Genomic DNA, 23,276 nt, shown 5'->3' with positions numbered 1-23,276 from the left:
AATTGTTCTCAATTTATATTTTGTATATTTGCTTGTGGGTAAGACAAAGCAGAAATCTGTAATATTTAGGTAAGAGATGCTTCATTCTGATTTTTAAAAGTTGTTTTAAACATTTTTCTGGATAAAATGTTATTGCCTCACTTTATTCTCACTTTACATTCTAGGATGTTTAGAGTTCAGTCATTAACTGTGGGTTCGAAGAGTAGAGTGAAATGATCACTAACAGGGAGTTGTAATTCTTTCTTTTTTAAGTAGCTTGGCTTATCTCTAATGGTACGTGGCACAATTCTTAGTCAAGCATGTGTTCTGAATACATCCTTCAGTTTTCATAAGAGCACGTCCTTAGACCTGATTATGTAGAAAGATATTTGTTTGAGGTTATGAACATTCACTTTTTGGCCAGCCACTTGCCACCCACTGCGCAAGTCTGAAGGGGAAGTGAGCAGAGTGGTATCCACGTGACTCTCACTGTGTCCAGTCCTGCTCGTCAAGGATGTGGGGATTATTACTATGACTTTGGCTCCAAGTCCCCATGTGAATATACCCCAGCCTACTGAGTTGAGCTGGACCACGTGTGATCACATGATGACGTTTATACCTCTGGCCTAAGACCTGTTTGATCCCATGGGCACGGTGAATCTTGTAACTGACAGCTTGTCCCCTCTTTTTTTCACTGATTTCAGAAAAGCTTAGACATATGGTTGTAGCATTTAGGAAATAGACTTTTTTAGCATAAATTTTGTGTACTGCTCAAGCTTCTGATTTGGTCTTCCTTTCTAATTCATATGTGCCAGTATATCTTTCTTTTTCCATTTAATCTTCTGGAGGCTGTATGTATTTCTACGTTGTTGTAATTCACCTTTTTTAGACTAAGTCAGGAACCAGAAATAGTGCCCAGAGATAAAATTCCACTTCTCTATTATTTCAAAAGATAGTATGGATTGTGGTCTCTCTCACCTGCTTCCTTACACACACGTGCACACACATGCCCACACATGCACATGCACACAGTAGGCGGAGGGCACGCTCCAGTGCCCACTGTCTTCAGAGTGAGGCCCTCTTATGACAAGGTCACATTCTAATGCTTTGATTCAGAGCGCCTCATCAGAGCCTGACTCAGAGCAGCCTTCATCTCCTTGCTCCTCAGACTGTAGATGAGCGGATTCAGCGTGGGGGTGAAAGAGCACCACCACCTTGTCCTGCTTGCCTGAGGCCATGCAGCCAGGCTGCATGTAGGTAACCAGGGCCGGCCTGTAAGGCATGGAGACCACAGTGAAGTGGGAGGCGCAGGTCCCAAACGCTTTGCGGTGGCCCCCGCTGGAGCGGATCCGCAGGATGGTGGCCACAATGTGGGTGTAGGACAGTGCGACCAGGCAGCAGGGCACCAGCAGCACCACCATGCTGGAGGCCACTGTGACCGCCTGGTTGAGGGTGATGTCCACGCAGGCCAACCTGAGGAGTGCCAGTGTCTCACAAGCCACATGGTTCAGCACGTGGTGCCCACAGGTAGGCAGATGCACTGTGACCACAGTCTCCACTGAAGCATTAGCCAGACTCACGAGCCAGGAGACCACTGCCAGCCCTGCACAGAGCCTTGGCCGCATCACTGCCACGTAGAGCAGGGGGTCGCAGACGGCCACATAGCGATCATAGGCCATTGCTGCCAGCAGCAGGAACTCAGGGCCCGGGAGAAGAAGAGCTGGGTTCCACACTGGGTGAAGGAGATGGTCTTAGTCTCCAGGAGGAAGTGCACCAGCATCTGGGGAACCCCACAATGGAGGTTGCCGAGGAAGAAGTACATGGGAAGGTGGAGGCGGGCTTCCAGCTGATCAGGAGGAGGATGAGTCCGTTGCCCAGCAGGGTCAGCGGTTAGGCGGCCCCAGACAGGACAGAGAGCCCAGCCTGCGTCTACCTGTCACTGGAGAGGCCCATGAGGACTAACTCACCCAGGTCAGGTTGTCCCTCCTCATGGAGCAGGTGGGTCAGGCTGTCAGGGGAGGAGCAGAGGCAGGGAGGGGCAAGTAAAGGTCTCACTCCAGGAGTCTGGGAGTAAGTCGTGGGCCAGGACTGGAGCACCTCCCCGTCAGGTTCCTTAACCTAGGTGCTTAGGAGAGAATGCAGTGAAGATGGTGGGGAAAAGGACATTTGAGTTCTCACACTAGACTCAAGGATGAAGTCCCTGTTCTGGTCGTCCTTTTACATCTAGGATCCAGCAGTTACAGTTATATAGGATATAAGCTATTGGTATAGAAGGAAAGATAGAGGGAAAAAGTGGCGGAGAAAAGGGAGAAAGAACGATAGGAAAGAAAAAAGGAAGGTAAAAGAGAAAGGAAAACTAAGGAAGGTAGGAAAACAGGAAAAGGAGGGAAGTGAAGTAGAAGACAGGGAAGAAAGGAAGGAGTCTCCACTGTGGGGTGGCTGTGGGAAAAGTATTACAAGCAGATACTTGAGACCAAGAGGAGCGCCTAGGGGTCCAACCCTAAAAGACTGAATTCATTTGCTCTGTATGTTTCTTCTGGCGTCCAGGTCTGGGTCACTGCCTAGAAAGGAGTCCTCTCACATCATTCTCGTGCCCATCAGTCTGGACGAAGTTTAAATACTTGAAATCAGTATAGGTTAAGCCCCTGCTGTGTGCCAGGGACTGTGCTAGACATCAGACACCTGTCTGTGGACCAGAAACGCAGAAGCGCGAGTCTTGCTCTTTGGTTCTTATAATTTAATCGGGGACATAGAGATTAAATTAATGATTACAAAAATTAATTAAGTATAATTGTGCTAAGTGCTATGAAGGAGAAGAACAAGGTTACTAGTTGGTTAATTAAATTTGCAGTGTAATTAAATTATGACTGCAGTTATGCCTTATTTCTCAATAATATGCAATTTATGTAGTAAGTTAGATGTTTAAATAAATGATAAAAAAATAATATAATGAGAGCATCTGGAAACCAATGATACTTAACATTGTCACTACTGAGTATGAAGTGACTGACATCCACTGATTCTTTTCAGGGAGAGTGAATTCTTTCTTAGCTAAGTTTGCCCTGGGTCATTTTCCTTCCAACATGTTGACCAGTCTTCTATAAACATAGAATTAAATGCCATCAGTTTTTCTTAATAGAAATGTAGTATCAAGGTATATTTCCTGCTCTTAAAATATGAATAATTAGTACATTAATTAACCCAATTATTTAAAAATATTTATTGAGCATATGAGGTACTATGCTTTCAACCAACCTCTAGGAAATACTGCCTTTCAGTGTTAGGAATTTGTTTTAGAAAATCAGCAGTGCCATAGAATCAAATAAGAAATTAAAAAAAAATTGGGTCTTGGTAAAATCTATGAGAATCAAATGAGACAGCGTAACAAAGGACAAAAGCAATATATCAGTGTTAAGAAAACCAGAGTGGAGCCACATAATCAAATGCAACAGAATTGAAAAGCATAATCCAATTCAGATTCTCTCTAGCTGGGAAGGGGGTCTGGGTGCTGATTGGTGGAGGGAGAGAGCAGAGAACCTGGATGGATCAGGCCTCTCTTGCCTTCCACTCAGCCCTGGTCCTGCAGTGGCCAGCAGGTGTCACTGTAGAAACTGCTAAGAATAGAAACTGGCTTTAGATTCTCAGGATTGGAGACAAGGTTCTGGGGCCTGAGTGCAGTAGTTGGTGGTTGGGATTCTGAGCGCTGCCCCAGGAAGCCTGTGGCTACCCACAGGACCTCGTCCTTCTAACAGCAGAGAAAGCAGTTCAGCTCTGATCTACTACAATCCGGAGGCTGTGACAGCATCCAGAATCCTCGCCTTTAGAGCTGCTGTCATGAATCCAGATTCCCTTCAGAAGGGCCCTGTTGCTATATAAGAAAATTTTAAAAAATGTTAGACGTGAAAGGAATCATAGAGATCATGTGTTTTATCCATTTAATTCTACAGACAGGAAAACCAAAGAACAGGGGTAAGGTGATTGACCCAGGTGTCAGATCTACCTGGGACACAACCTGGAGCCAGGCTTAAGGCTGTGCTGCACGTTCTCAGTTCTCACTGAACCTGTTTGTGAGGGACGGGAGGGGGTTCTAAAAGGATATGGTCTAGGAAGGGAGGCGCCTAAGGAATCTTAGACTGGAGGCCCAGGACACCTATCTTGCCATGCAGAGAAATGCTGTGTGGTGAGTGGGAAAATCTTTGAATGAGAAGTCAAGGGATCTGAGTTCTTGTCTGCCTCTTCCATTAGCCTGCTATGTGCCCTGGGCAAGTTACTTGTCCTCTCTGAGCCTCAGTTTCTCCATTTGAAATGTGGGAAGAATAATAATGCCCAGCTCACAATATTCTGAGTAAGATCAGATGAAGAAATGAATATGGATGGGCTTTGTAAAGTACTAAGTAAACACAAGTGGCTATTGTTATTATACTCAATGGGTGAGGTCAATTTGCGTGGTCATCGGGTGACAAGAAACAATGTGAATTTATGCTATAAAGGCCAGAAATTTAACAGAATGTGAGCCGTAAAGCCCCTCTGCAATACATCTTATTGCCTAAATCACTTAATTAAAAAGACCCTGTTACTCAATACTATAACCTATATGGGAAAAGAATCTGAAAAAGAATAGGTATATGTCTATGTCTAACTGAATCACTTTGCTATACACCTGAAACTAACACAACGTTGTAAATCAACTATACTCCAATATAAAATAAAAATTAAAAAATAAAGAACGAAATAAAAAGACACTGTTTAAATAAAGTGAAGAATAAGGTAGAGTCTGTTTATACCAGGTGGGTAGTACCATGCTCTACACACAATATAAATGCAATATATTTTTCTCCAATAAAAATTTGATGCTGTTTTTAGATGATAAAAACATTGATTTTTATTAATAGATGGGCTTGTTCTCAGTTTTGGGGGATAATTAGAGAATTTCTTTCCATTTAGCTTGACTTAGTAAACATTCACTGAGCACTGAGTAGAACCTGGTCCAGTGGCAAGTGCTGGGGTGAGAAGGATCAATACAGTCTGGTCTCCATCTCTAGCAACTCGGCCTGGCAGGAGGATGGAGAGGATGAGTTATCATGATCTTATCAGAGTTTTCAGAGGAAGCTTGAGTATCAAGTCAGGTAACAGGAGACATAGAGTCGGACTGTGTAAATAGCCGGGAAGATACGTAGAAGTACTAAAGTAGAAGCAAAGAGGCAAGTGCATTTACGTCTTGTAAAAGGAGATGTGGTTTACAGTGTATGTAGATGGGTGGTAAGGAGGCATGGCTTTCAACCTGTATCAATAGACCACGTAGGTATGGTTGTAGGTCACTACCTTTCTGAGCCATAGTTTCTTCATCTGCAGAACGAATAAGTTAGGTAAACACTAAGATTGCTGTCAGCTCTGAAGATCTGCAGTAAGTGAATATACATAAGCTGTAGTTTAAAGCAGTATAAAAAGAGGGAAAAAAATCTTTGGTCTTTGATTACTCTAAGTATGCATAGCTAGTGGGGCTGTAGGAAATAAGCTATGGGTTTCCGGGGCTGGGGATCAAAGCATTCGTATCACACATAACTGTCTGGGGAAGTGCCAATGAGTGAGAGACCATGTTGGCTTGAAAACCAGAGGCTAAGGAAATAGGGACGGCACCATACAAATAGAAATGGGAAAACTACTTGGGTCAAGGCTGAAAGACCTGTAGGGTTTTGACACATGAAATTCTTTCCAAAATTGGACCCAGATATTTCTTACATAGTGTGGTAATCCATAACAACACTAGATCAGGGACCAAACCTGAGAAAAGGAGGGGTCCATGTCTATCTTTTGTTCTTATACCAATCCCACCTTCTCCATTCCTCTTTTTATCTCCAGTATAATGCAAATGCCTCGAAGCTAAGAAAAGAGACTTATCTCTTTTGATCACCACTCTTCAGCTCTTTGAATGTATGTCTGTATATACTAAGCACTTCAGTTTATACTGTTAATTGGATGACTGACCAAGACCGAGCACTTGATTGAGTGGAAGAATCAAAGCGCCTCCAACTGCAACCAGTGAGAAAAACCAAGTAGAGGATCCTAGGACAGTCCTGGCTGCTCCAGGGGTTTGGGCTCTACTGTCTCACCCTCCTCCTGTTGTTCCCTGTGGGGAGGACTCACCGAGACTGAGTCCTCACCTTATGCACAGAACTAACTCACTTTGGATGGGGAGGCAGCACATCTTTCAGGAAGTCCTTGAAGCAGTGGTCCATCCTCTTCTTGGGGATGGAGGTTTACTTTGTCAGTCTTAGCTGATAACTTTCCAGAACCTAAGAATCCCCAGAGGGCAATTACTTGCTCTTGCTGTGTTTCTTTACTCATTCTCCCCCCAAGCTTCTTCTTAGCAACCACAGCTCCCTACTCTTCTAAGTTCCCAATGGGATAAACATTTTGAAAATGTTTTATCTCAACTTTTAATTGTCTTTCTAGATCTCAGAGCCCTTCCCTGACTTTTTTTGAGTCTTTCACTGCTTTTCAAGGCTATGGCATTATTGGAGACTTTTGACAGGAGTCAGGAGACAAGAATATTTACACCTCTGACCTGATGGGAAGGGACTGAGATTAATTGGGAAGGAGAAGTGGAACTAAAATCCAAGTTTGACCTCCTTTCTAAGAGAAGATGAATGCGTCTTCTCCCCTCCTTCCACATATCTAGTTTTGGCGACCAGGGAGTGGGGAGTAAAGTAGAAATTGCCAAGTAGAACCATCATGTTCACGTCCCAGAAGTCATTGAGAAGTCCCAAGTTCACAGTCATTAAAATACTCCCACAGGCTCCTTGGTGGTCTCCAATATCACATAGCTGTTGAGTTGTGTATTCTCACACTATCAGAAGTTTTTCAGGCTTTCCCTAAGCTTGATCTCCCAGTTCTTGATCATATTGCATGAAAGTTTTAATCTCTTCACTGGAATTACTAGAAGGAGCAGAGAAAACAGTGGGTTGGGATTCGATTTTGTTCCTATTTACTTATCCGTTTCTGTAGTAATAGAACACGGTCTTTGGTAAGATGGAAACAGATATATTGTTAGCAAGTAACCCATTAGAGTTTTTCTGTAATAATTGGTCAATATTAGCAAGATAAAATTTAATTATCTTGGAGATTTGCCACTTTAATGACAATGGACTGGGGACGGTAGTTTCACTGCATGCTCTTCCCTTTGGGCAGGACCTGTAACCTCAGGCTCACCTCTGTCCCTTCCACCATCCAGCTATGCCCAGGACCCAGAGGGCCTGAAGCTCTCCCAGCCTCGAGCACTGAAAACTGATGGGGCCCTTCGACAGAGCTGGAGCCAAAAGTTGAGGGGAGGGCAGAAGTAAAAAGAAGTCTGAGGGTACCATGAGGGAGAAGAGAGAGAGAGATTGACACGTGAGAGGTGGGACTCCGGAAGTACATCAAAGATAGACTTAGTATAAATCAATACAGGTGACTCAAGTGTAAAATAACTGCCGGGTACCATCTTCCAGACAACATAGTGTGTGGTCTTCTAATAAAAATATTTCTTTGCTGTTAAAACAAAACTTCATCATTCCTACTTTTCCAAGCACTAAGGTTACAGATAATATGTAACTGGGTGAAAACAATAGGTTAGAAAATAGTAGGTTCAGAACAATCGTAAATTGAAAAGAATATATACATACAGTTAGATATGCATAAAGACAGAAACACAAAGAAAGAACTGAAAGGATAATCATAAAATGTCAATAGATTATCTCTGGTAATAAGTTTGTAGGTATTTTTATTTTCGTCTTTTTGAAAAATGTCTATAATAAACATTTTTCTAATATGAGCCCAAATTAAAATTTAAAAATTATTATTGATATAGATATGTCACATTGAGATAGGGATGCTGGGAAATCAACTTGCTGGCTTAATGTCCCACACTACTGAATGGTCTTTGGAAAACGGGTGAGTGTTATGGGGTGGAGGGAAGGTATAATTAAAATCCTGCCTCAGCAAAGTAGGTATGACTACAGGTTTAAAACCATTTATACCATGAAAGGTGAATCTGTAAATATTCTGTGGTGGCAAACACTCTGGACTAGGGACAAGATAATTGGTGTTTGCCGGGGCTTTGGTGTAAATAGCTCTTTGCCTTTGGGCATGCTGTTTAATCTCCTTGGGCTTCAGTTTCCACACTTGTGAAACAGAGATTCAGTGAGACTGTAAGGATCCTGCAGCTCTGGAAGTCTATGTTTTCCAGTGTGGACATTGCTATATTTTCCTAGATACTGACATCTGAGACAGGAGTTAGACCCTCATGGGATCCAAAGAGTGGTCTTGAGGACATAGGGGTAATTATCTCCTTTGAGCCTGATTCACATGAGGAGGGAGTTTCATTGACAGAACCAATATTTTATGTACTATTTGGATCCCTAGCCCTTGGAGATAATTCACTTCCTGCAGTGTCTGTGCAGCCCCTGGCCTGCTGCTTCCCTGGGTCTTTCCCTTCATTCCTTTGAAATTGCCCCACGACTACTGCTTCCCCACCCCTTACTTCTCCCCACTGATATCTCCTTGCCACAAGACTTTCCTGTTACTAGGAATAGTTTAGTTCACTCCCAGTGAACTACTTTATTGGGTTCTCAGTTATGCACCTACCTCCCTTTTTAGTTCTTTCTACTTTTTTTTTTTTTTTTTTTCTTAACCGGAGATAGCTTTCCCACATGAAATGTCAAGAGGCAGCTTCTAGGAAGCAGGTTACCTGGGCCGATGGTCTCTACACTTGACAGCTGATTCAGTAGCTTTGGCTGCAACTCATCACAAATTATCTCTGTCATGAGAGGGTCTGGATACTTCTCTGATCCCTACCTCTAACACACTAGGAAAATGTAAAATGATTTCTGTGATTTGGTCTTCTCTTTGTGCATAAGCAACTATGTGACTTGAGGGAAACCGCTTAGGTGGTGCTGGTGGGAATGAGAAAGAACATTCTAATGTTCTAATGGCAACTAATATTTAACGAGTACTGAATGCTTTATAAGAATCATCTCCTTGAAATTTTATGTAATTTCCTTATTTTATATTAACATTGGACAGGTTCAGTACAGCTCATTTCTAGAAAAGAAGTCTCTCCTTAATAGATTACTGGCACACACAAGGAGCTCAGACCTACCTTTACTTCAAGATCAACTTGCCTGTGTGATGGTGAAACAACTTTAAATACTCTTCATGGATGTTATATGAAAATGTAGCTTATTTGTTTTCTATAGTGATCCTATCATCCCAAGTTTACATTCTGATGCTTGGTATGGAAAGAGGAAAAAAGCAAACAATATAATACTGCCAGTCGAAAATATCTTAGTTTCCTACAGTATAAACAGTATCTTTTGACTAAAAATAATCTTTCCAGGTAAATAGTTAATTAATTCAAAGTTCAGCCTTTGATCAGAATGGTTTATTTCTTTCTTTTCTCATTGGTGGATTCTGGGTATAAGAGAAAACTGCTACTATGGGATAACGTGGAACTTGGGATGAGGGTGTAGAATCCCTCTTGTTTCATGCTGGTCCTGGTCTCTGCAGTTGGGCAATCACTCTTATCTGCGTGTGTACATATGGCAGGTTTCTGCTGAGACATGGTCAATCTCAATCTAGCCCGTGGCATCCAGTATTGAAGTCTGTGGCTGAGGGACACATGGGCAGTTTGTTGTCTTGGCTTTGTCAGGGTTCAGTGGCAATCCTTTTGTTGAAATGGTTCTGCTTCGGGGTTTCTGATGTGATTCTGACCCCCGTTTTCCACACACACACACACACCCCACCTCCAAGAACTGACCGTGATTCCTTTTGGGGGAAGTCCACCTTGTAGTCCTTTTTCTCCACCAAGTTGATCCTACTCTGGCAGGTTCTCTGGTGGAACTTTCAGCTGTCTTCTGTACCTCGCATTTGAAACGTGTAGGAGCTTGAGGCATCCATCCCGTGTTCTAGGAGCCAGGAACATGTCTCAGACCTGTTTGGTGCCCTCTTCCACTGCTGTGCTGTGGCCTCCTGAGCTACAGTCTCCCTTGAGGTCTCCAAGTGGGGATCAGGTAAACGTTTCTACCTTTGACGATCTCCTCCCCCTATCGCTTGTCTATCCTTTAATCTCTGTGCTCTATATGTATCCCAACTCTGATCTAGCAATCAGCAGTCACTCTGTTCCATTCATTCTTCCATGGATGCCATTGCCGGGGGGCGCTGTGGAACCATGTGGGTAGAGGAGGGATTGAAGGACTATACCTGGGCAGCTCTGACTATGGGATCAGGCAGCTACACGACAATCAGATTGTCATCACTAAGCATAAGACGTGAAATACTTTGCTAAAAGAGCCTGTTTGGTTCTTTGTGAGAGTCACTTCCAAGTTCCCCTAGCTTGGTATGGGCTCGACCCTAAAGCGGGACTTGGGTACGTGCCATGTCCTGGGGAGTGAGGAGAGGATAACAGTGTTCTGTCAAATTCGTAACAACTCTGTGAGGTAGGCACAGACTTGGCCAGAGCTAGACGATTGGTAAAGAACCAGCTGAGATGAAAATCATTATATGATCGGTTTCAAATCTTAGACTCTTTTTAAAAAAACATTTTTTTCTTTTAGGCCACACCACATGGCATGCGGGATCTTAGTTCTCCAACCAGGGATCGAACCTGTGCCCCATGCAGTGGAAGCGCGGGATCCTAACCACTGGACCGCCAGGGAATTCCCGTGAAATTTTAGACTCTTTTCACTAGACCAAGCTGCCGCCACCATTATTCTTTTCTTTCTGAAATAAAAGGGTTGAAAATGGAAGAGTGTAGAAGTCTCTTCATGCCCTGATGTTCGGAACTTCACTACATAGAGGTCAGCAGAAGGAGAAGCGGTTGGGATCTCTTCTGTGCTCCAGTTAAGCAAAACCATGCCTCTCACCCAAAAGGAGCAGGGAAAAGTTCTGGCCGGGTGTTTCCTGCTACTCTTAGATACAACTGTCTTCCTGGCCTTTAGACGAGGAAGCTGACTTGCTTTTTGCTCTGGAGTCTTCCTACCACCTCCAGGTCTCTACATTTGCCTCAAGCTTGCCCTAACAAAATTGGCTGTTTTTAGTACTGAAATGGGACTGTTTGGGGAACTGAAAGTGACTGTAAACCTTTATATTTTCTACGGGAACCAGGACATTATGCTACATGCTATGGATTTAGTCCAAGCATGCCCCACAGTTCGTTTTAATACATTTATTTATTTATTTATTTACTTATTTTTGGCTGCATTGGGTCTTCGTTGCTGCACATGGGCTTTCTTTAGTTACGGCGAGCGGGGGCTACTCTTCGTTGCGGTGCGTGGGCTTCTCATTGCAGTGGCTTCTCTTGTTGCAGAGCAGGGGCTCTAGGCGCAGGGGCTTCAGTACTTGTGGCACGCGGGCTCAGTAGTTGTGGCTCACAGGCTCTAGAGCGCAGGCTCAGTAGTTGTGGCACACGGGCTTAGTTGCTCCGCGGCATGTGGGATCTTCCCGGACCAGGGCTCGAACCCGTGTCCCCTGCATTGGCAGGCGGATTCTTAACCACTGCGCCACCAGGGAAGCCCCACGGTTCGGTTTTGAAGGTGTGGGGGTGAGCAGGAATAAAGTTATTTTCTGCTTATACCCTGAGAATTCAGGATGTTCAGTGAGCCAGTTCCTCTTAGTTCCCAGAACACAATAGATCTGAGATCTGGTGGTCTGGAGCCTGGGAATCTCATCCTGGCTCTGACCTTTTCCCAAGACTTTTAAGCCTTTTAAAAGTCTCAGATGGATTCTGTGTAGCAGAGGTGGTTTTATCTACTTAGCAGATCATGATGTTGCTGGAAGAAGCAAAGCCTGGTGGTTAAGAGTATAGGCGCCTAACCCTGATTGCCAGCGTCAGAATCTTGGCTCCCTACCCTGTGCATTTATGACATTGGACAGGTTAAAGTCTCTTTTGCCTCAGTTTCTTCAAATGTAAAATGGAGAGAATGATAATATCTGTCTCATGTGGCTCTTGTGAGGATTAAATGAGAGAATCCATGCAAAGCCCTTAGCACAGTGTCTAGTCTATGATGAACCCTCAACCAACGTTAGATATTTTTATGTTTAAAATACTTTCAACACTTTAGAAGAAAGGTGCTAGTCAAACCTATGATACAAATAGAAACTATCCCCCCCCGCCCCTCATACATTTACTTCCATCCTGTTGAGGCTTGTAAACTCAACATTTTCTTTTCTCTTTTGCAAAATACAAGCTGTTCCAGCAGTTCTTCGCATCAGATCCAGAGTGTTTCATGCCGTCCTTGGGATTTTGTGAGAGCTGTTTTGGAAGTACCTTTTAAGAAACTGCACTGGTTGGAACTGATGCTCAAGCTTTGCTCTAAGTGTAGAAAACTTCCGAGCTCCTGTCCTGTGGAACTGGAGAGGGCAGCTGGAGGCTATCCAAAGGAGAGGATAGATTCCAGCCCAAGAAGCCTTCTTCTGGCCAAGAGGGGTGGGCATGGGGAAAATGAAGCCTGAAGGGAGGTCAAAGAGGAAAGTGAGTGTAGGGGCTGGGAATGATTATCCAAGAGCAGATATGGGTCCAGAAGCTATTCACAGGGGCGACAAGAGCCCTTTCCGTCTTGCCTCTGTTCAGGTTTAATAGTGAACTTACTGCCAATGTCCTGAAGAAAGGGTGAGAGGGTGAGGAGTGCTGCCCCAGAAACTGCCTTACAGACTTCCATCCTCTCCTATCTCCAGGCCCAGTGCGAAAAAGATTCAAAGAAATTCCTTTGGCTCCCAGAAGAAAAACAACTCTCCAGCTCTGATCTTGCTAGATGGGAGTTCCTCTTCTCCTTATCCTGAAAAAGGAAAAAAACCTTATATTTATATCATGCTTCATTACTTTCAAGCAATTTCATAGACACAATCTCATCTGAGGAAGGAGAAAGTTGAGGCCATTAGGCTACACAAAGTTTGTCCATTATCAAGTATTTCCTAAGTCTGACTCCAAAGCTTATATTAGGTTGGCTCTTTTAAGAATTCTAGTGGGAGAATACTGTAATCATGATTAATATCACCACCATCAAACATATATTTAAAATCCTACTCTACTAGTTTGAATAGCATTAAAATCAGTGGAATGTCTTTAAAGGAATTTTTTCATGTGCCTGTTAAGTGGGCCTTAGTTTAGATGTGGGCAACTATCTCATACATAGGGAAATTTCATTAAAGATTTCATAAGCATCTTCCATTCTCACTTCACCTTTCTTCATCTCTTCTGGATGACCGTATTCTAGTTCCCTCCCCCTGCCCTCTTCTAACCAGCTTGTCCCTTGACCTACCTCAGGTGGGGAAGTATTCACTGACTGGGAACTGCTAACTCTTAGCAATCTAGCCATCACCTCCCCAGTTGGAACTTGCCGCTTCAAGGAAAAGGACCTTGTAATCAGAGTAATTGGAATTTTCGTATCAGAAAGATGTTTATATGCTCGAGTTCGAGGCCTGGGAGATGTAGCAGTAAGTAATGTATGAGCCCTCCAAGGAGGTGGGTAAAGATGGAATCTGGAGCCCAAGGAGAAGGATTATATTGATTCCACACACACTGTCTCAGGTATCATTTGTAGAGTTTGTGTTTGTATTAATCATGTTTTTATATTTTTCATACTTTATGATGTTTTGACATCTTAGGGGTCTTGCTGGTAGGGGATAGGCTGCCCCTCTCAGAGCTGACTAATTTCTAGACATTGCAAACCAACTTCCTTTTGATTACAATTTTCCTATGCAAATCAACCAATCCAAAGCCCACATCCCGGTCACCTTCATTTAACTCTCAGGCACCAAGCCACCATCTTCCCTGCTGTTATCACCTCAGGGCCAAGTCAGCTAGACTGGACAGCTAGAGGCCAGTCCTATGGCCCAGAGCCTGCCGAAATTATTCAAGCTATCCAAGCCTAAGTTTCCTCCAGCTTTCCTAACTGCCTAATCCATTCCTTCCTCAGAAACCACAGTAGTGTCTGAGGGTCGTTCTCTCTCCTCTCTCCTTCTGCCTCCTGACTGACCTGGTGCTTCCCCACGGGCCGTGCGTGGTGTGGCCTGCCCCCTTCCCTTGCTATAAGCTCTTCTTTCAAAGGCAGTTGTCTCTGTGTCTGCCACCTTACCATACCAGAGTAAAACAAATCCCAGGTACAGGTCTTAGAACGGTGTTAATGATTTCAGCATTTAAAATGAAAGCCAGTGTAACTTTCTACTCCGGCAGGTGATTAAGCACAATTTGAGTTGGTTCTACATGTTTCTTCGATATTGGCTGGAGTCAGGCAGTCCTTGCATGATCTCTGGCTAGACAGCCTTTCTGGAAGGGGGCTGTGTAGTTCGGCTGCCAGGCCTTTACACATGCTTTGCTGAGGTTTGTACGAGTGAGCTTGGTGCTCTTTGGACCAAATTAGACATCTCTAAAGTCATCTCTGGCTCCAGCATCATATTATTTAGAAATAGCAGTATCATTTGGCACTGTTGGTCACTCCATCCTTGAAATTGTCTTTCCTTGGTTTCCATGACATCATGTTCTCTTGGATTTTCTTCTGCTTTTTTGATTGCTCTTTTTAAAAAACTCCTCTGTGCATTCCTTTTCCTCTGCCTAGCCTTTATTTTTTTTTGAAAACATTTATTGAATAAATAATGCATATATGTGTTTAAGGAAAGTATTAAAAAAAGTAAAAGTTTGCTCCACCTCTGTCACCCAGTTCCACAGACTCTTAATTTGATTACAAGTGTGTGTGTGTGTGTGTGTGTGAGGGTGTAAAACTATAGGACATACACAAGCACACACATATGCTCATACACACATGATACTCTGTGTGTTTTTATATGTAAATGCTATCATACCGTAACATTTATTTATTCACTCATTCTTTAACAATTTACTGCATGCCGGACACTGTTTAGACCCCGGGAAGACCATGTGAGTAAAGTAGACAATTTTCATAGAGTTTATATTCTGTTGGGAGGAAGAGACAATTTAAAAGAAAGTCATTTAAAAGAAAGTCAGAGAATTTTCAGTAATGAGAGATGATTAGAATTTAAAGTGTGCTAATGTGAGAGAGGACAGACAGGTGACATGTAGGGTGCCCAGCGAGGGCCTCTCTGAGAAGCCAGTATCTGAGCCAAGACGGCATCTGCATGATGAAGAGCAGCATTTCAGGAGTGGACATAATAAGGAAAAGGCCAGAATCAAAGATGGGCCAGAATCAAGGATGACTCCTTAGTACATACTTCCATGTACCTTGCTTTTTCATTTAATAGCATGTATGAGAGATGGTTTCAGGTCTATAACAGATAGAACTGCTTCATTCTCTTTAGCAATTGCATAAGATTCCATTATAGGGATAAAACCATAATTTATTTCATCAGTCCCATACTGCTGTTTAAAAAATCTTTAATCTTTTGCTGATGCAAGTAATGCTGGCATAAATATTTTTGAACATACATGTTTGTCCACAAGGCAAATACATTGGTAAGGTCAAACTCCCAAAGTAGAGTTATTGGAACAAATGATATGTTCTTTAATTCTCATTTTAATTGATGTACACAATTGGCCTCCATAGAATTGAACAAATATATTTTACCACCAACTCTGTATGAGGGAGTCTGTTGTAAATATCCTCCGAACTCTGTGTTCACATTTTTGAGCAGGAAGTGCTCTAAATAGCATTTTCTAATTTTATTTTGCATTCCTCTTATGAGTGAGGTTGAAACTCTTTTCCTGTTTAAAATCCATTTGCATTTCCTTTTCTGTGAACTCTCTATTCATATCCTTTGCCCATTTTTCTTTGTGATTGTTAGTCTTTTTCTCATTGATTGGCAAAAGTTTCTTATGTATTAATGAAATGAACCTCTTTCATACATTAGGTATGATCTTCCCAGTTTCTCTTTTCTCTTTTCATTTTGTTTAGGGTAGTGTCCCAGGAATGAAGTTTTTGCTTTATTAATATAGTTAATAAATTATGCATTTGTGTCATACTTACACAGTCATCCCTCCTTCATTGTTGGTCTTCCTCAGAGTCCTATCTTGGAACTGCTCTGTTCTTCCTCTGCTCACTCTCCCTGGATCTTCTCAGCCGTGTCAGTTGCCATTGATGTGTGGATGATTTCTAAATATGTTTCTCCTGACACATACCCAACTGCCAAGTGGACATCTGCACAGCCCAGGTCAACATAATCAATACTGAACTCACCATTTCAACTTTGTCCTGTATTCAGACTGGTCACTCTTCCTGGGTACTCCATCTCAGTGAGCCCAATGTGTCATCTTTTCCAGATCAGATAATCTATATCATCAGTGAATCCTTTTTTCCTTTTATCCCTAAGCATTCAATCTGCACTAAATTCTATTATATCTACCTTCTAAATATTTCTCAAATCTGTCCATTTCTCTCCATTTCCATTACCACTTACCTAAAATGGGCCAAGATCATCTCTAACCTGTGTTTCTACACTAGCTTCCTAATAAATATACTTTCTGTCATGTCCTTCTTCAGTTCTTTCTCTACACAGTAGTCAGAATGTTCAGACTGGATCATATCACTCCCCTGCTTAAATATCTTCAATGGCTTCTCTCTTTTCTTCTTCTCCTTCTCTTCCTCCTGCTTTTTTCTCCTTTCCCTCCTCTATATTCTCATTCTTCTTTAGGGTAAAATCCAAACTCTTTAACATGGCATACAAGGCTTACATGATCTGGCCTGCATTTGTACCTCTAGCATAACCTCTTAATACCTCTCAGCACACAGCACCCCACTTCCCAACATCACCATCAATAAGAATCAGTCCTCTTGACAAGTCCTTGGAATGTATCATGGCCTCGTACCTTGGGGCATTTGCACATGCTGTTCCCTTTGCCTGGACTCTCCTTTCTCAGCTATCTTTGTCTGGCTCTAGCTATCACAACGTGCCCTTAGATCTTACACATTACTTCTTCCATAACCTCCTGATGCTCCCACCACCCCAAGACCAGGCACAATGCTTCCAACAGGATCTTGTCACACCATAGTACTCATCACTTAGTAATGCAGTGCCTGTTTATTTGCCTGAATCCCCTAGCAGATTTCAAGCTCCACATGGGCCTCACCTTCATCGCTCCAATAATTTGGAATGCCATGTTAGGTATACAGTGGCGTTCAATCAGAGTTGAATCCTTAACTCTCCAGTCGCTGGCATGGAACCATCACTCAATAAACAGTTATTTGTTGCACGTATGGATGAAGGAATAAATTTTAGAATTTTCCTAATGTAGCCTAAGTTTTGTGCCAATTTGTTCGCTTTACTATAGGATATATTGATGTAGTAACACTGTATAGAAATAGTCACATTGAGGGAATTTCTCTAGTCAGTTTTACAAGGCAGAGTGTTTAGTAACTCTTCCTTTTAACGTCTCCTCACTTTATCTTTGACGGTAATATCTCCACCCAGCTACCGAGGTAGATGAGAGCACGTCAGTGCGCCCCTGCTCTTGTGCTACGTGGTAGAATTCCCTTCCACTTCACCCCAGAGCCTTCAGGAGACATCCTTCAGGTATTCATCCTGGGGGTAGAGGGGAAGAAGTCTCTCTGATTCACTGAGGCATGCCAGTATTATTTGTCTTAAATAGTAATTTTTATATATAAGAGTAATATCCACTGAAAATGATTATGAGAAATTTGGAAAATATATAATCAATAAAATATAAATCACCTGTAATCTTATCACATAAAGAGCAATTATTAGCTTTCTGGTGGGTGGCATCACTTCCTTGTCTCAGTAGCTGTCTGTAGTCTCAAATCTGTCCCCCCTCTTGAATCTCTCCCCTGAGCTCTAGACTGGTGTATTTGCTTCCTCAATCGCCATCTTCGCTGGCTTGTCCTGGCAGCATCTCAAGTCCACACGTTCTAAGCAGAAGTCCCCATCCTCCTCCCTCCTCACTTGCACCTGCTCCTGTGTCCTTTTCAGCGATTGTACCACCATCCACCTGGTGACCTAGGTTAGAAATGATCCTTAGCTTCTCTTTCTTCCTTGCCCTCATATCCAATCAAGATTCTGTGGTTTCCTCCTCCTGCATATCTCTTTATTCTTTCCATGTCCCTTAATCAGCTGTGTCAACACTCTGGTCCAGACTCCATCACCTCTCTCCTGTAATATGGCAACAGCTTCCATGGGTCTCCATGCCTCCAGTCCATTCGCCACACTGTGGCCAGAGTGACCACTCAAGGAGGGGCAAGCTGTCGTATCACTCTATGAACTCAAATCCTTCAGCCCTTTACAAGGACCTTCCCGAAATGCCCCAGCCCCTGTTTAACCAGTTCCATTTAGAGCATTCTTCACTCTCCTCTTCACTTGGCTGACCTCTACCCATCCTACAGTTCTCCACTGAGCCATCTTTGCCCCCCAAGAAGTTTTCCCTGACTCCCCTCTCCCCTGGAAAAGTCTAGCATGAGCCCCTCCGTCCATCTCCTGTTTTCTCCTCACATCTGTCCTCTCTCCCCGTGAGCTCCCTGGGGCATGAGTTGTGCCTTCTTTGTCACTACAAGCCTGCTACCTTGCCCAAGCCCAGCACATGGGAAGAACTCTACAGGTACTGATGGATCCACTCAAATCAGGTCTAGGGTTCTATTCCACACAGAACTGGCGGAGGATGGGGAAACTGTTGCGAGACTCTCTTAGGGGGACACTTTTCCAGATTCTCTTTTCTGAATCCGGTTCTTGAGCTCTCCCGGTGGCGTCCTCAGTGCAGACATGTGCTGATAGGGGGAACTTTAGGGAGCAGAGCCGCCCCCCTGGCCTGGTCCCTGCCGGCTCTCATGGCTCACACAGATCCTGCCCTGGGGTTCAGCACCCAGCGGGTGGCGGCCATGATTTTGCCGTTGCGCAGGCTGTAGATGAGCAGGTAGAGCAGCAGTGTGACGTTGGTGTAGGCCAGCGCCAGCGTGCGATCCTGCCGAGGGGAGTAGCTGCCCTTGGGCTGCATGTACGTGAAGGTGGAGCAGCCATAGTGGAGGAAGGTGACGGCCAGGTGCGAGGCACAGGTGGAGGCAGCCTTGCGCCTGCCGCGTGGGGAGTGCAGGTGGCTCAGGGCGGCGGCGATGGCGCCATGGAAGGCCAGGATGAGCAGCGAGGGCCGCAGCAGCAACACCAGGCAGGCGCCCAGCAGACGCAGCTCCTCCGCGTAGCTCTGCGTGCAGGCCAGGTGCAGCAGCGCTGTGATGTCGCCGAAGAAAGGCGCTAGCAGGTGGGAGCCGCAGAAAGGCAGGTTGAAGACGGCCACCGTGAGCCCCACGGACACCGCCAGTCCCCCGAGGCAGCAGCAGGCCAGGGCCAGCCGCGTGCACAGCCCAGGTGCCACCACAGCCGCGTAGCGCAGCGGGTGGCAGATGGCCACGTAGCGGTCATAGGCCATAGCGGCCAGCAGGAAGCACTCGGCCCCGCCCAGAGCCACAAACATCTGCATCTGAACAGTGCAGCCCAGGAAGGAGATGGGACTGCCTCGGCCGCGGCCTGGCGAGGCCAGGTGGGCCAGGGAGCGGGGCACCACTGCCAGCATGTAGCAGAGCTCGATGGCTGACAGCTGGCACAGGAAGAGTAGCATGGGCGGCCAGCTGGGCACTAAGGCCACGGCCACCAGGATGAGCAGGTTCCCGCTCGGGGTAGCCAGGTGCACGGCCAGCAGCAGCAGGAAGAGCATGGGCCCCAGGTGGGGAGACTCCGCGAAGCCCTGCGGGAGAAAGCCGCAGGGCATGGTGGCATTGCGGGCGCTGTCCGCGCATTGGCTGCCCAGGGGTATCTGTGGGAAAGAAATGTGGGAAGGGAGAGGTTGTGGGCTACGCTCCTCGGGTGCTGCTGGTGAAGAAAGGGCTGGGTGGAATTTAGAGGGTGGGAGGGAGTAGGGCTGCAGAGAGGGAGGTGGGTTGATGGGTCCATTGCCATCCCCCCTCCCCATGAGGGACGTCTTGTTAACTTGTTGTAAACAATGGTCCAGTTTTTCCTGCCTCTGGGCTAGAATTCTTACAGGTGCTTTCTCAACATGCTGCTTCCAAAGAAACCTTGATTTTAGGCCCTTCCTTTACAGTGCATCTCTCCTGACCTCCGCCTATGGAGAATCCCCTCTCCTCAGACTCCACGTATGTCGTGGGTCCTGTACAGGCACCGGTATTAGTCCACCTCAGCCTCAGCTCCCCGAGGCAGGAGCTGTGTCTTTAGGCTCTATTTCCTCCTCCCTGCTCTACTCTGCCACTTCTGAGTTGCTTGTCTGGTGTCTCAGAATCACAAAGACGTAATGCAGATGAGGATCTTAGCCATCGTCTCATTCAGCCTCAAAATTTTAAAGAGAAAAAAAAAAAAAAAAAAGCCGGGGAGGAGCAGGATGAAGGGCTTAACTGCTCACAGAAGGTTAGGACCAGAATCTGCATTCCTGAGGCTGAATCCAGAAATTCCCACGACCCCATCTGAGGTTGGTAAAAAAGGTCACTGGCATCAATCAGTCAGTCCATATTGATTTAGCCTTAAATAGAGACCCGAGTCTGTGCCTGGCACTGAGGCAGACACTTAGGCAGCAGGGGGTGGTTAGCAGAGAGGCCTAACCGGGCACATCAGGAACAATATGTCCTAACAGTCTTATTAATACTCTGCCAGCATGAGAAAAAGTGATGTGTATCTGTTTTAACTCGCCCTTCAGAGGGAGCAGTACATTCCAGATATGCTGTCGGAACACAGTCTCTTTCTAAGCATTATCCAGTGACTCATGCAGGCAACATTTGGAGAACATTTGATAGCATGTAGGTTGGCTGCAATTGTTATAAACCTCTGGAGTCAGGGAACATGAGGTGGTAAGAAATTCAAGGCCATGCCAACTAGAGAAGGACGTTTGATTTTTCCAGTAGTTATTAATGCTATCTCTTTTTAATTTTAATTGTAAGTTCAACCATTATTTCCTCTTAGTGACTCTGAGTCACTGTCTATAATCAGTGTTGGAAGTGGAGTTTGTGCCCGTTGTTACACTACAGAGGGCAACGGCAATAAAGCTGGGCCACGGGCGACAGGTAAATTGGATGCAAGAACCAGAAAGAATGCAAAGAGCTTGGTTTTTGCTATTAATGCTCCTTTCTGAGATAGTTCTGGGGATTTCTATTTAGCAGCGTCAACCTGTGCTCTCTTTTTTGTCATCCGAGGGGAATGCCTTCAAACAGATGTTTGCATTGCAATGGAGGAGGAATAGGGTGGGGTTGTGGGTGGGTCTGAGGGATGTGGAATCACTTCCCATCATTTTCCCCCCAATATTCAGCCACCTGGACAAATTTAACAAACCTGCGTTGAGTGCCTCTTCCCTGCCAGGTGTCTTAGCTGTGGGTGTGACCAAGAGAGAGAAGGCTGACTGTCCTGGAGGTTCAGACAGGACGAAGCTGTTGAAGTAACCGGCTCTCTTCGCTCTGCCTCTGCTTACCCCTCGGTCTTTTACTTCTTCCTTTTCATCTCCTTAGAGAAGCAGGGTGTTGGGGGTAGAGAAACACAGACAGTCCAGTTCTTTCGCCTTCATGCTCATGCTTCACAGAAACGGAGATGACGTGGAAGGCCGGGCAGTGGCTCCAGTAACTCTAAGCTCAAGGTATACCACGTTTACAAACAAGGCCATGGAATGCAAGCCAGACAGTTTAGTTCAATCAAAAGGAGACTGAGGAGTATTTCTACTTTGTCTAGAGTTTTTAGGAGGATTTGTCACAAACTCTACGAATGTATGTTAGAAATGTCTTTTCCCTGGGAGGGAGGAGGGAAACAGACACTTTCACAACTTCAACAATTTGGTCTGTTCAAAACCAGGCTCCAGCCTAGTAGGAGAAGCTACAGAGGGAAAAGAAAACACCCCCTTCCTCCTCCAGCGCCAGAAGGTCTATATTCTCACTCTTCAACAGTAATAGCTAAGAGAGTGTCAGGCAAATGCTCATAAGGACTTAATACATTTAACTCACTTAATCCTAGCAACAATCTGATGAGGTATGTGAACTCTTATTGTACCTATCTTACCGGTGAGGAAATTGAGGCCTAAAAGAGTTAAATGTCATGAAGCTAGTTAGCAGTAAAGCCAGGTTTTCACTCAAGCAGTCTAGTCCCTGCTAGTCCATGGTCTTATCCACTATACTGTCTTCCTTACTTATCACTCTCCTAAAAATTCTTCTCACATAAGACACAACCTCTTCCCACATCTCCTACCTTCCCCTGTCCAGAACTTACCTGTACTCTCCTAGGCATTTCTATTCTCAGATTTCCCTTTGCTGACATTTCTTCTGAGGACATGTGGATGTGAGCAGTAATACAGATCATCTAAGATAGCAAATCTAAAAATAATTTCTCCTTAGCCTTGACATTCTTCATTCCTGTTGTTACTGTTCTGACAGATCTGCTTTCCTAATTGTGTAAGGCTTCGTGGAGCACCCACAGATTAATGGCTGGCTGGTGGCCCGGGACATCTGGATGCGGCTGGAAGCCTTGCTGGGCTGGGGCCATAGATCTGGGATTTGATTTTCACTGTGTAGAATAATTAAAATTATCTGTAATAATGATGTTTTTTAATCAGTCATTTAATAGCCAGTCGAAACACTTCTAAGGAGAGGTTGTGGGGAGATTTGAAAGGCAGACAGGTCAGGCTCCTCTGGGTCTTGAAGATTCCATAAAATGCTGAACTAGCTTGAAGGTCAAATGGTCCAGATCCTCATGCTATAGCAAGGGATGCCCCATAGAGGACATACAACCAGACTGGGACCTCACCACTGTCTGTTGGCAGCAGAACTGGACTCTCAACTCCTGTTTGATGGTTCTATTTCTGCCAGAATTGTCTTCCAGAGTAGACCTGAGTCCACTGATCTAGTATTAAAATTGTTTACAAAAACACCAGAGGAGAGGTCACAGAAAAATCAGATCATTGTCCCATAGGAGGTTAAATTTAAAGTTGTACATATGCCTGAATTTCCATAATTTGACTTAATAACCTGTCATGAGCATCTGGTCTATGAATTTATACAAATTGTTCTGAAGTCTATTTTTGTCCAGTGCTTTTTTTTAAGGGAAAACACACACCATGCATTCAAAAGATTTTTCCTTTTTCTTTTCCTTAATCCTCAGTGAGGTAGAAAGGCTCCCCACAGCCTAAATTTTTGCTTTGTTATTTGATGGGTGCTTGATTTGGGTTGGGGACAAGCTAATTAACACTTCGGAAACCTTGCCTCCTCACTGTTGAATGGGGGTGGTAACAAAGGAGGGACGTGTGAGTGTTCCGTGAGACAGCATGCAAAAACTAGCACAAAACCCCACACAGAGCAGGTGCACAACAAGAC

General features: G+C 44.5%; 1 protein-coding gene and 1 pseudogene across 1 annotated transcript; both read right to left on the bottom strand.

Moving 5' to 3' along the window:
* Positions 1–1,078: 1,078 nt before the first annotated feature.
* LOC115851805 (olfactory receptor 2F1-like) lies at positions 1,079–1,970 on the bottom strand (annotated as a pseudogene).
* A 16,790-nt stretch (positions 1,971–18,760) lies between these two features.
* LOC115851802 (olfactory receptor 10AC1-like) lies at positions 18,761–22,271 on the bottom strand. Its single transcript, XM_060305417.1, has 3 exons — positions 22,177–22,271; positions 21,256–21,423; positions 18,761–19,735 (listed from the first exon to the last, which is right to left on the bottom strand). Exon 3 carries the CDS (start codon positions 19,688–19,690, stop codon positions 18,761–18,763), a length of 930 nt encoding a protein of 309 aa, XP_060161400.1. The 5' UTR covers positions 19,691–19,735; positions 21,256–21,423; positions 22,177–22,271.
* Positions 22,272–23,276: the final 1,005 nt, after the last annotated feature.

Source organism: Globicephala melas, chromosome 9 (assembly GCF_963455315.2).
Source record: "Globicephala melas chromosome 9, mGloMel1.2, whole genome shotgun sequence".
NCBI classification, from domain to species: domain Eukaryota; kingdom Metazoa; phylum Chordata; class Mammalia; order Artiodactyla; family Delphinidae; genus Globicephala; species Globicephala melas.
Note: the sequence above shows the minus strand (reverse complement) of the source record. Positions and strands in the feature narration are given on the sequence as shown.